This window comes from Monodon monoceros, unplaced genomic scaffold (genome assembly GCF_005190385.1).
Source record: "Monodon monoceros isolate NGI ecotype Baffin Bay Population unplaced genomic scaffold, NGI_Narwhal_1 Super_Scaffold_3, whole genome shotgun sequence".
Classification (NCBI taxonomy): domain Eukaryota; kingdom Metazoa; phylum Chordata; class Mammalia; order Artiodactyla; family Monodontidae; genus Monodon; species Monodon monoceros.
Window position 1 is genome coordinate 65640964 of NW_021703780.1, and position 13583 is coordinate 65654546.

Genomic DNA, 13583 nt, shown 5'->3' on the forward strand with positions numbered 1-13583 from the left:
ACTACTATTTTGTCTGCAGGCAGCTGTTGGTTGTTACAAATCTTGCTCTGTTGGTATTTTGGTCTACAAAATACAGTATGAACTTCTCTTTTATCCAAGCATCCTTTTAAACATAGAATAGCTGTCATTCCATTTTTTGGAACACATTCTAAGTATTTGACAAGGCAGTCCCCAAAACCTCTTGTATGTCATGTAGTTTGTCTTTTGCTGAAAAAGATTTTCATTCTGAATTTCATCTGGAATACTTAATTATGGTCAAATATGAATAATAAATCCCAAATGCCTTGGCTTGTTTGTGTTACTGGTAGTCTGACTGAATCATGCTGGCCGGGTGTCGTGGTACTTTTATCACACAGTCATTGACTACATTGGAGTGCAAGATACCAGAATCATGTTCAGACTTGTGTTTCACCTTCTCACCACACCTGTGAAGTCATAGATGGGGGAAATTAAGCCCGCAGGAGGAGTCAACCTGCCTAAAATCTTAGAGTGAATTAATAAAAGAGCTTGATTTAGGATTTAGCCTTCTTGAATTTGGAGTTCTAAATATAGTCACCCCCTGATGAAAATATTATTCAGGTAGCATTGAAGAGAAAAGAAAAGAAAAACATTTTAATGTATGCAGTAGGATTGACAATGAGGTTTAGCTGATTATTGCAGGCTTATGACAAGATAAAAGTCCTGCTTCTATTCCTTTCATTGCTGTGGATACATGTAGCATCCCACAAGCCTGAGGGGAAAAGGAGGCAGGCCTGATGGCTGACGCAAAGTGCGTAACTTATGGGGGTGCAAGTGCCAGGCCGCCATCCAGGGCATTGTGAAGAAGGACCATTTATAATCCATACCAAGTCTGCAAGTTCAATCAGTGTAGTTCAGGGCTTCCCTGGTGATGCAGTGGTTGAGAATCCTCCCGCCAATGCAGGGGACACGGGTTCGAGCCCTGGTCTGGGGAGATCCCGCATGCCGCGGAGCAACTAAGCCTGTGCGCCACAACTACTGAGCCTGCGCTCTAGAGCCCACGAACCACAACTACTGAGCCCACATGCCACAGCTACTGAAGCCTGTGTGCCTAGAGCCCATGCTCTGCAACAACAGAAGCCACCGCAATGAGAAGCCCATGCACCACAATGAAGAGTAGCCCCTGCTCGTTGCAACTAGAGAAAGCCTGCACGCAGCGACGAAGACCCAACACAGCCAAAAATAAATAAATTTATTTTTTTAAAAAAATCAGTGTAGTTCATAGAACTGTGTCACTTAAATGGGGTTTTCACTGTAATCTGTGCTTTTAATTTGGAGTCTAGTCAGTAAAGAGATTTCATTTGGAAGCAGCCTCCTAACATTATCCTGAATAACATGCCCTAGATATTTAGGCCTGAAATGAGAAAGAAGGAACAATAGATAGAAGGATAATGCTGTGCAATGTCTTAAAATGTCCAGGAAGTGGGCTGTTAGGCCCACATAAGGGAAGGGGGTGATTTCCAGCTTGGCTCCAGTCTCAGCCCCACCTACTTTGAGACCAGCTGCATCCCACATTGCCACTTGCTTCCAAAGGTAGCTGGTTCTCCTCTGAAGGGCTTCTTCACCTTTGTGTTTTCTCTCTCAGAATCCCGTCGCATCCTGCTTCCTGTGGTTCTCCATCACATTCACCTTCACCTGAGGCAGCAGAAAGAGCTGCTAATCTGCTCAGGGATTCTTGGCAGCATCTTCTCCATCGTCAAGACCAGCTCTCTGGTAGTGGCCCTAGACCCAATCCACTGCCCACCCAAAGCTCTGTCCCTCTCTTGTGTTACTTTAGCCAGAGGCAGACCAACAAAGATCAGTCTGTACACTTCCCAGTCAGAGAAGCTTTCATCAGTGATGGGGGTGCCCAAGTGAATGGAGGCCTCCCTGTGTGTGCCCAGCAGGCTTCTCAACACAGCAGTCTTGCTATGTTAAAAAATTGTACTGCTATAAATACACCCAGAAACATAGTTATCTGTAGTACCAAAAAGCCCAATCCTGTGCATGCTCTATTTCTGTCAAAAGGTATTACTTCTGTATTCCTGGGAGTGTTCTAAGGATACTCACGCACAAGCACAGGGAGGCAGGCCCGGACTGAGAGGCAGCTTGCTCATTCAGACTTTTCTGGCAGCTTCCTGGCAGCTTGATTCCACCCATATGGCATTCCTGTACCATGCCAGATGAGAGCAGGGTGTACGAGAGATAAATGTTGTCCGCAAGAGTTCTGAGCCTCATGGGATGGTAGAGTTGTACTTTAGGGGTCAGGTTTCAACTACTAGTGCTTTTGCCTATTTTCTTTCTTCTTTATTTTTATTTTTTAGAAGAGATCTGTGGTAGGGAAGGGAGGTAGGAAAGGAGGGAAAACGTATCAGGCATGAATAAGGGTAGGAATTTATTTTAATTATTTTATATATTTATGATAATGGAAGAAATGCATATTTCTTTTAGAAAATTTGGAAACTTATAGGAAAATATAAAGAAACTTAAAACAAGAATGAGTTTTAATTATGCTATCTTATTAAGTTGAGGTAAGGTTTTTGGAGAATAAAATTTCAAGTGCATTTAAAATGAATGCCAGTAGCCAAGTGATAGGAACATACGAGGTTAGGTTATACAGGAAGATAGAGCAGGAGAGGTGCTGAAAAGAAAGAGTGTGCTTGGTTTGAATAGGATACAAGGACTCAATAGGGGGCTCTGGTATCCAGACTTAAAGTACCATCTGGTGGTGGGGGCCCAGCTTGGCAGAGTGACTGTGATGGTTGTAGTGGCCCTTTTGTTTGATCTTGGCTCCAGGCAACGCCTAGCAGCTCTCTTTCCCATCAGGCCTCAGAGAAGCAACATCAGGCACATAAGGTATACTGGTAACCCAGGGTCAGACTTGGGATGGGAGGCTTACTGCTAAAGGAAAGAGAGAAATTGAAGGGGAAAAGAAAGGGTAGGGGAGGAATGGCAGAGGAATGGGAACAGGTAAAAACCTGAAGATGATCTGGTTGTGTTTGTGGGGCTAGAGAGTCAAGTGCAATTAGTTGCTTACAACTAAAGAGCCATCACAGGTTTTAAGAGTGTTATGATCAGTTCAGCAAATGAGAAAGAAGACTTTGGTCCCAAGAGCTGCTCAAATTTTTCACGTGGAATGGGGCTCAGTGTAACTATATTGAATGGATGGAGGGTGGGTGAAATTTAAGCTCCATGAAAGCAGAGATATTACCTTTCTTGTTCACTTCTGTATACTCAGTTCTCAAACAGTGACTGGCACATGGTAAATACTTACTGAATGGTGGGTTGATGGATGGATGGACATTTGGACCAGTAATAATATAAAGAGACTGGAGAAGAGGCAATGGGAATCTCTTTGTGAGATAATGAAAATCAAGTTATAGGGTTTAAGACTGCATGTGAGAGGTCTATAAAAAGATAGCACAGACTCTGCCTAAATTCAGAACCTGGTGACTGGGAAGCAGCCCTTAGTGAGGAGGCGTGCTCCGTTGTTTTTGTGAGGCTGCCTGAAAAAGATGCACTGAGACCAGAGTCCTTCTGGTGGACCAGGGAACGTGAGCAAGAATGCCAAGGAGCTGGGCAGCAGTCAGGCCTGGCAAAAATTGAGGTCACTCAAGGAGAAAATGGTTCTCAGAAAGACTGAGATACTTCTGTGTGCATTAGCAATAGTAAAGGTGCTGCCACCACACCCCCTGGTGTGAATTCTTTACCATTTTCTCAAAATGTTAGTCAGCAGTGCTGTGCTTCCTCCTGACTTTCGTAGGAAAATCAAAGAAAACATTTAACTTAGAACCTTCACTTCTGCCCTGTATATTGAAATTAATATATTTGTCTGAGGTTCAGAACTGTGGGTGTCAGGGTGGTGCTGCATTAGGATAAGGCCCCAGCCACCAAATCAGCGCAACAGTGGCAGGTGTGCCTCACCTCCTTTCAGAGCCATTGTTCCTGGTTCCTTGACACTGCATACCAGTGAGGCCAGGAGCTCAGTGTTGAGAATTAAGTCAGAAGACCACTCCTGATGTGGCTGACTTAGTACGTACTGCCAGCTGCACGTCAGCAGGTCTGGCACTAACTGTGTGCTCTCTCGCTGCTCACTCCAGGAGGCAGATGTCATGGAGGAGGTAGAAATGATGGTGGAGAGCCTCTTGGACGTGCTCTTACAGACTCTGCTCACCATCATGAGCAAATCGCACGCTCAGGAGGCGGTAAGAGGGCAGCGGTGCCCGCAGTGCACAGCGGAGATCACTGTTAGTAACTAACATTCAGGTTTTCTTGCTTTTCTAACCTGGGGTTCCTCCACACCAAACCTCATCTCACCATCACACCACCTTCATCTCAGCTTCCCTTCCTGCCTGGTTGTCAGCATGCTGCCCTTTTTCCTTCTCAAGTCGTACTCCATCTCCACTCTGAAAGCTCTAGGTTCATACTCACAGGAGTCTACTTAGGAGCAGATCCAGTGATGCTTCCTGTCCTGTTTTCCTGCACACCATCTCCATTGGCCTTTGCATTTGAGCCAAGTCATTTTCTATAATGTGGAATAAAGCAGAGACATAGTAAGAGGTTGAAGGTGAAAAATATAGACTATTCCTTTTAGGAGCAGGCTCTTGTAAATGACGTGCATGACAGTTATTTTCTCACGATTTGCTTGTACCTACAAATTAGTCGCTTTTGTCCATAGTGTTTGTATCTAAATGTCTAGCATCAGGAAAAATGTGATGAGGTAGAATTGGACTGGCATTACTGAACAATGATATCCTATGATCGAATTAGAAGAGAAACAGACTGGGAAAGCTTCTCAGGTGTGGCAAAGAGACACCCCCCAGATCCCCCACCCCTATACAGAGTGGACTTCTTAGCCCTGATGTTGGAACACGATAAACAGATTGCTTGGAATCTTCTAGTTGGCAGGTGGAAGACTACAATGATCCCTTTGTAGAACACCTTCTATGGGAGCAAGCCAAGCTCCAGCATGTTAGGGAGAGCAAAGAGCAGACATGAGTTCTGGAGCATTGGGCTTGGAAGGAATATCTGCTCTCTTAGGAACCCCTATTCAGGATACCCTCACTATAGGTAAAAACATACGCACCCTGCCATGTCCTGGCAGCCCATCCTTCTAACCAGCAATGACACAGTGCTGGCTGTGGGCCAGATTCTGCTTTATGCACTCTACAAATATTAACTCATTAGCAATACTAAAGAAGTGATCTATTTTATATGGATTTAATGAAGATGATAGCAACAATTTATTGAGCACAGCTTTATGTAGTGAACTGTTTACTTAAATGCTTTATGTACATTAATGCATCTGATCCTCACAACAAATCTATAAATTATGGCTTATGTCCATTTTTTCAGATAAAGCTGAGGTTCATGTACCTGTATATATTTTAAATACATGTATGTATAATAATTTCATGAGTCTAAAAAGGATCTGAGAGACTAAAAAACTGTTGTCAAATTCCCATGAGTTTAAAAACATTTGAAAACTGCCCAAATGAAGTAATTTTTCCTCCATCCCTTCTAAGGAGCAACCTTGTAAGAGGAAGCCATGCTCAGCTGCCCTGTGCCAAAAATTTCCATGAGATGAGTCTTTGGAGTCCTTAAGGTGGGGTTTTCATCCATGTACCCCAGTTAGAACTTGAAGAAATTTTAAAGACTCATTTTTTTATCTTTAAATTTTTACTTAAAGCCATTAGCTCATCTTCTCATAAAGTTCAGTTTTGACTCTTCTGCTTTCCAGAGAGTTATGTTGATCTACTATGTTCCATCTGCCTGGTCCAGTAATCACATGTAAGCTCTGGGAGGTCCCCAAGGAGATCCTTGTAGAAGGGCTTCTCCAGCCCAGCAGGATAGGCGGAGTCCAGATTCTGTCCAGAGAAGGCTGAGAGCCCTGTTCCCAGTAGCCCCTCCAGACTTCTGTATGGTACCCTGGCAACATATAATGACAAAGGACTATGAAGCCAAAACTTTCCTAGGAAAAAAGCTAGAATATCTGCCTTACTTGGCAGTACTTCTTTGTTATAGGTTAAGGTTTTTCAATTAGCCCCATGCTGCAGAGGTCTTATTAAAATTCCCAACCCTTCAGGCCCCCCTTAGCTGAAAAGAAAATTCATTTTCAGGGCCAGAGTTGTCACCTTCCCTTTCATGATCATTGGGGCCATCTCAGACCCTTCCTTCTCTCCTTGCCCTCTGTGGATTGGGGGAACACAGCTCTTGTCATTGGCTTTGCTAAGTGTTTTTTGGGTTGGTCCCCAGGGCGAGTATGTGTCCTGCCTTCTCTCATTGCTCCGCCAGATGTGTGACACCCATTACCAGCACCTCCTGGACAACTTCCAGAGCAAAGATGAGCTCAAGGTAGGCAGAAAAACATTGATCTTTCACCCGGGAAAGGAAGCATGCAGCTAAGACTGCCCAGGAGTCTTTCCCCTGCCAGAGGGTGAGTGCAAGTAGCCAGTGTTGCCAAGGTATAAGATGTACTAGCCTCACTTTACATCTGACTGCATGGCTTCCAGAAGCTGAAAGCCAGCAATATTCCCATAGATCCAGACCCCAGTAACATTGGCAAGTTTTCCCTGACTGATAGCAGCCCTGTGACCATGTGCCTCTATGAGAGGCTACTCTGGGCCACACTGGTTGTCAGCAAACCAGGACTCTTCCCTTTCTTATGAACTCAACAGATGATTTGTAGATTGCTCATGAAACAGGCTTCACAAGACCTATCAATGTTCCAGCTGTCTTTTTGCAGAGAGTGATAATCTGACCTATAATTCATATGGAAATGTGAGGAACTCAGAATAGCCAAATGGTCTTGAAAAAGAAAACAAAAGTGGAGGATTCACACTTCCCAGTTTCAAAACTTACAACAAAATAACAGTAATCAAGATTGGTACTGGCCTAAAGTTAGACAGATAACAGTGGAATTGGATTGAGAGTCCAGAAATAAACCTTTATATTTACAGTCAATTGATATTCAATAATGGTGCCAAGACAGTTTCAATGAGGAAAGAAGAGTCTTTTCAACAAATTGTGCTGGGACAACTTGATACCTACATGCAGAAGAATGAAATTGTACCCCTACTTCACACCATATAAAAAATTAACTCAGAAGGGATCGTAGACCTATTTGTAAAAGCTAAACTGTAAAACTCTTAGAAGGAAACATAGGAGTATATCTTTAAATCCTTGGGTTTAGCTGTGGTTTCTGAGATTTGACACCAAAAGTAGGAACAACAAAAGATAAAATAGGTAAGTTAGACTTCACCAAAATTAAAAACTTGTATATTTCAAAGGACACCATCAAGAAAGTTAAAGACAACCCACAAATGAAAGAAAATATTGGCAAAGCATGAATCTAATAAAGGACTTGTATCTATTATATAAAGAACTCTTACAACTCAACAATAAAAAGACAAATAACCCAATTTAATAATGAGCCAAGGATTTTAATAGACATGTCCCCAAAGAATATATGTAAATGGTCAGTACACAGTTGAAAAGATGTTCAGCATCATTAGTCATTAGGGAAATGCAGATCAAAACCACAGTAAGATACTGCTTCACTTTCAAAGTGAATATAATTAAAAAGACAAGTATTGGTATTAATTCTAACTTAAACATTTGGTAGAATTCACCAGTGAAGCCATCTGGTCCTGTGCTTTTCTTTGTGTGAAGCTTTTCAATTATTAATTTGATATCTTCATTTATGATAGGTCTACTCAAATTTTCTGTTTCTTCTTTAAATGAATTTTAGTAGTTTGTATCTTTCTAAGAATTTGTCCATTTCGTCTAGATTATATTATTTGTTGGCATGCATTTGGTCCATAGTAGTCCCTTATAAACCTTTCTAGTTCTGTAACATTAGTAATGATATCCCTTCTTTCATCCCTAATTTTTATTTATTTATTATTTTTTATTTATTTATTTATTTTTAATTAATTTATTGGCTGCATTGGGTCTTCATTGCTGCAAGCGGGCTTTTTCTAGTTATGGCAAGCAGGGGCTACTCTTCATTGTGGTGCGCAGGCTTCTCATTGCAGTGGCTTCTCTTTGTTGCAGAGCACGGGCTCTAGGCGCGCAGGCTTCAGTAATTGCAGCATGCGGGCTCAGTAGTTGTGTTTTGCGGGCTCTAGAGTGTAGGTTCAGTAGTTGTGGTGCACAGGCTTAGTTGCTCTGCGGCATGTGGGATCTTCCCAGACCAGAGTTCGAACCCATGTCCCCTGCATTGGCAGGTGGATTCTTAACCACTGTGCCACCAGGGAAGCCCTATCCTTAATTTTAGTAATTTGAGTCTTCTCTCTCCTTTTTTTTCTTGGTCAGACTAGCTAAAATTTGTCAATTTTGTTATCTTTTCAAAGAGCCAGCTTTTGGTTTCATTTTCTCCTCTATTTTCCTCTTCTCTATTTCATTTATTTCTGTTCTAATTTTTATTATTCCCTTCCTTCTGCTTACTTTAGTTTGTTCTTCTTTTTCTAGTTTCTTAAGGTGCAATGTAGGTTATTGATTTGGGATCTTTCTTCTTTTTAATATAGGCACTACAGCTATAATCTTTAGCTTCATCCCTTAAGTTTTGTTTTGTTTTGTTTTTTCATCCCTTAAGTTTTGATTTGATATGTTTTCCCTTTTATTCATGTCAAAGCTGTTCCTAATTTCCTTGTGGTTCCTTCTTTGGTGCATTGGTTATTTGGGAGTGTACTGTTTCATTCCACATTTTAAAAAATTTTCCTATATTTCCTTCTTGATTCCTTCTTTCCTTATTGATTTCTAACTCCCTTTCATGATGGTTGGAGAGCATGCTGTGTGTGATTTCAGTTCTTTTAAATTTACTGAGGCTTTCTTTATGGTCTAACATGGTCTACCCTAAAGAAGAGAATGCACATGTTCTTCTGTGTGCATTTGAGAAAAATGTGTGTATTCTGCTATTGTTGGATGGAGTGTTGTATAGATGTCAGTTAGGTCTAGTTAGTGTATAGTATTGTTCAAGGTTTCTTTTTAAATATTTATTTATTTATTTGGCTACATCAAGTCTTAGTTGTGACACGCAGGATCTTAGTTGCAGCATGCAGGATCTTTCATTGAGGCATGCGGACTTCTCTATAGTTGTGATGCACAGGCTCTAGAGCATGTGGGCTCAGTAGTTGCAGCACACGGGCTCTCTAGTTGTGGCACGTGGGCTCCAGAGCACACGGGCTCAGTAGTTGCGGTGCGCAGGCTTTCTAGTTGTGGTGCATGGGCTCTAGAGCACGCAGGCTTAGTTGCCCTGTGGCATGTGAGATCTTAGTTCCCTGACCAGGGATTGAACTCACATCCCCTGCATTGGAAGGCAGATTCTTAACCACTGGACCACCAGGGAAGTCCCATTCAAGATTTCTTTTTCCTTGATGATCTTCTATTTAGTTGTTCTATACATTATTGAAAATGGTACATTAAAGCCTCCAACTGTCATTGTTGAATTGTCTGTTTTTCCTTTCAGTTTTGTTAGGTTTTGCTTCCTGTATTTTGAGGCTCTCTTTTAAGTGCATTTATGTTTATGTCTTCCATATCAACTGACTCCTTTATCACTATAAAATGTTCTTTTTAATCTCTATTAACAATTTTTGTTAAAGTCTATATTGTTTGATGTTAACATAGCCACACCAGTTTTCTTTTGGGTACTATTTTCATTGTATATATTTGTCTATCCTTTTACATTCAATATATTTGTCTCTTTGAATCTGAAGTATTTATGTATCTTGTAGATAACATACAATTGGATCATGTTCATTTTTTAATCCATTCTTCCTGTCTCTGCCTTTTGATTGGAATGCTTAACCCATTTACATTTGTTGTAATTACCAGTAAGAGGATTTACACCTGCCATTTTGCTATTTGTTTTATATCTGTCTTATGTATGTTTCCATAATTTCCTGTTTCATTTCACATCTTATAATTTCTTTATTGAAAACTGGACAATTTAAATAATGTAGCAAGTCTGGTAATCAGATTCCCTTCCCCCTGCCCACATCTCCAGGGTTTATTGTTGTTTCATTTTTGTTGTTGATATTTGTTTGTTTAGTGACTTTCCTGGACTAATTCTTTAATGTCTGCATTTTTTGTTGTGTGCAGCCCCTGAAGTTTTCATTCAGTTAGCTTAATGATAAGCTAATAACTAGACAGAGATTTCCTTAAACACCTTAAATCAATGAGTCTTCCACTTCACTAAGTGTCTCTGTGTGGGGTTGGGGCTCACCTTCAGTGCTTCAGCAGTTTACATTGCTGCCTTAGCCTTCACTTCTTGCTTGCATAGAGCCTCAAAGTCAGCCAGAGGTGACAGATTAGGCTTCTTAGGTCTTTTCTGGGGATTTGTACAGCCCTGCACACATATGTGGCCTTCTAGATTCCTAGGAATATGTCAGAGCTTTTCAAAGCCCCAAGTGTATGTCTCATTACCCAGATTTTTCTTTTAAGTGTTTTGGCCACTCTCTTGTTTGTCCCAATTGATATGATTGCTTCGTGCAGCTGGGATGTTAAATTATTATGGATGATATTTTCAACAGCTGCACTACGGATAAGGCTTTTCTCACTTAGTGAACTCTGAGTCCAGTCAATTAAGCCCTCTGAGTGGGGCTTTCCCAGGTTGCTGCCTAACAGATCAAACAGTAACAATTCTCTTGGGATAGCACTTTTGGGGGAGCTCCAAAACCATTTTGTCCCTTCTAGTGACTGCTAGGGTGCTGGGTTTTACTACTACCATGGTTCTACAGCTGCTTGTTTTCAAGGATACCCTGAAGACAGGGAGAGAGAGGGGATGGGAATGGGGAAAGTTAAAACACAATAAAGCTCACTTTTCCTACTGAGATTCAACCATTTTTCTTAAATAACACTTCTTACTGTTGCAAGCCTTTCATTAACCAGTCTTTGTGACTGTTCTCATTGCTTTCATGGAGGAGCACATTTTTGGAGGTACTTACTCTGCTATCCCTAAAGTGCTTCTCTTGTCAATGTGTTCTTAACATCCAGGAAAGCAAGTTCTTACAGTCAAGTGCTCAGGGGTCATGCCCCAAAGATTGAGAACGATGGACTCTGGTGGATACCATTTCTGCTGGACCCCCTGTGCTTTGGTCGTTAGGCACTGGGCTGAGTGGGTATAGTGCATCTCTTCTACCCAGTTTGGGACTGGCCTGTTAGAGTGCCCAGACCTCACTCTCATGCAGCCCTCTAAGAGAAAAGCAGCTCACAAAGGGAACCAGAGTATCACCTACCGGTCCCATACATTTTCATGGTCTAGAGGTCTGGAGAGCCCTGTTGAGGAAATGTATGCTGCAGTGGTAGAGGTATGGTGTCTCACATCAGATTTTCCTCTTGGACCAGGAATTTCTGCTGAAGATTTTCTGTGTGTTCCGGAACCTGATGAAGATGAGTGTCTTTCCTCGGGACTGGATGGTGATGAGACTTCTCACAAGCAAGTGAGTGTGGAAGGGCCCTGCACCAGCATCCACAGAACTGTTCCCAGACTAAGGAGAGTGTGTCTATGTGTGAGAGAAAAAGCAAGTCAGAAATCAAGGTCAAAGCCATGGGGACAGAGAGGAGAGGGCAAATGTGAAAATGTTTGGAGGCACAATCAGCAGGACTTGGCCATTTACCAAAGTTCACGGAGGAGGAATAGTCAAAGATAGTTTAAAACTGGAATCTAAGTGCCTGGCAGACGATGTCATGGTAAGGATAGAAAAGGAACTTTTAAGAATGAGAATTATAATACCCAGAGAAGGGTTCCTCCTGGAGGAGGGCCTGTTCATTGGCCTCTGTTGCTCTGTAATTTCAGGCAGTATCCCAAGGCCTCCTCTTGATTTGATTTGTGTTGTCTGCCAGACACTGCTTGCCTCCCACAACAAGTGCTAATTACCCACCTGAGACCTGGCTGTGAGGCTCTCTCTGACCACTTCTAATGCTGGCCACAGAATTCACTCTAAGGCCGACCCCAAATTGTCTGCCCCATTCATATTTCTACGCTGTGCTTCTAACTGACAAACCAGACAAGTAATGTGGGTGGTAAGGTGCTTGTGGGAGAAGGCCACTTGGCCTCCACTCTCTAGTCTACTGCCCGCTCCCTCTGATCTGCCTTTCATGTTGACCTTATGCAGTGTGGTGAAATTATTTATGTTAGATATATTACCAAGGTGTCAGCATGGTCTTTCTACTTTGTACCTTTTATAGCACTCTTTTTTCTTTTTTCAAAACTGCAAACATTTTATACAGAACAGAAGAAGGGTTTTAAACAGAGTTGCACAGATATTTCCTTAAATAGTGGATTTTCCATTTGACCCCCTCTTGTTTCTCTTAGCTCTAGTCAGGGCATTTCAGGCTCTCCAGCCCATTCTGCAGGAGCAGCCTCTTCTTTCAAAGCTTTTACTTTTCATATTTGTTTGCTGGTGACTAGTCTCTCTAATGCACTGTTTTTGCCTTGCCCCTCTTCTGCACCAAGGCTTCGGATGTAAGCTCCTTTGCCAGGCATCCAACACCCTCTGTAATCAAACCCTTACCTGCCTGTCCCACCTCACTTTCTCCCTCCCTTGACCTGTGCCCTTGGTTCTAGCAAATCAGCCTCCCATTGCCCCTTAAATGTGCCCAGGTGAAAATTGAAAGTGATATTCTAGATCAAAGGCTGAAATCAAATGACTTATACATGAAAATAATAGTATATGATAAAAGTAGAGGTTTAATAACTATAAACCATTATTATCAAGTAAAATAATAGAATGCTACTCTAAGTCCTCTGGTGGTCATAATATATGTTCATTATCCAAGGTCCCCAAAATACTAGAATCACTCTTTGAACTGGAAGAAACCTTGAAGAACCATTAAACCTCACTCCCCTCCTTTTATAGGCAGGGAAACTGGGGCCCAGAGAGAAGTAGTACCAAGGCCAGGTAATGGCAGAGCTAGGTCTAGAACCAACTGGTGGGGCATTTCTCCAAGATGGGTTTTTTGTGGGGTTTGTGCCATCTCTCTCTCTCCTTTAAAGTCACATCTTACACGAGAGCTAGTTGTACTCAAGAAGTTTGCACACGGGCCATAGACCGTTGATGCTAAGCTATAGGATGCCATCGTTAGTCTTTTAACTCTGCCAACACCTTGTTCCCTTACTGCAGTATTATAGTCACTACAGTCCAGTACCTGTCCTCTGCACTGCACAAGAATTTCACAGAGACAGACTTCGACTTTAAGGTAGGAGCTCCTAAAATCCATCACTGTCTTTGTAATAACCCTAGAAAGCCAGAAACCAGGCTCACTGTTTTGTTTTTGTTTTACTTAAAACAACCATTTTATTTTGCTCACAAGTTTGCAGGTCAGGAATTTGAGAAGGATTCAGCTAGGTGTCTGCTAGGTGGCTGGGGGCTTTCTTAATATGTTCGTAGTATCAAACAGTTTCCAAGCTTGCTAGTAATTAAGAGTATGACCTAGAAGACCCCTGTTGGAGGTGTTGGGAGCCAGACATCCATGAGTTTGTTTTCTAGTCCAGAATCAACACTACTGGTTTCAGGGAAGTCAAGAAAGGGGGGGGGGAGTCCTGTTTGCAAAGATATTTTTTTAAAAATCAAGATCTTAACACT

General features: G+C 42.0%; 1 protein-coding gene across 1 annotated transcript in view; it reads left to right on the plus strand.

Annotated features, from left to right (window-relative positions):
* Positions 1-13583, plus strand: part of DOCK3 (dedicator of cytokinesis 3) — a 404078-nt gene that overhangs the window by 339228 nt on the left and 51267 nt on the right. The window contains exons 25-29 of the mRNA XM_029243318.1: positions 1604-1731; positions 4098-4244; positions 6253-6351; positions 11344-11438; positions 13122-13197. Of these exons, the coding sequence (XP_029099151.1) occupies positions 1604-1731; positions 4098-4244; positions 6253-6351; positions 11344-11438; positions 13122-13197 (545 nt within the window). The remainder of the gene's footprint in view (positions 1-1603; positions 1732-4097; positions 4245-6252; positions 6352-11343; positions 11439-13121; positions 13198-13583) is intronic.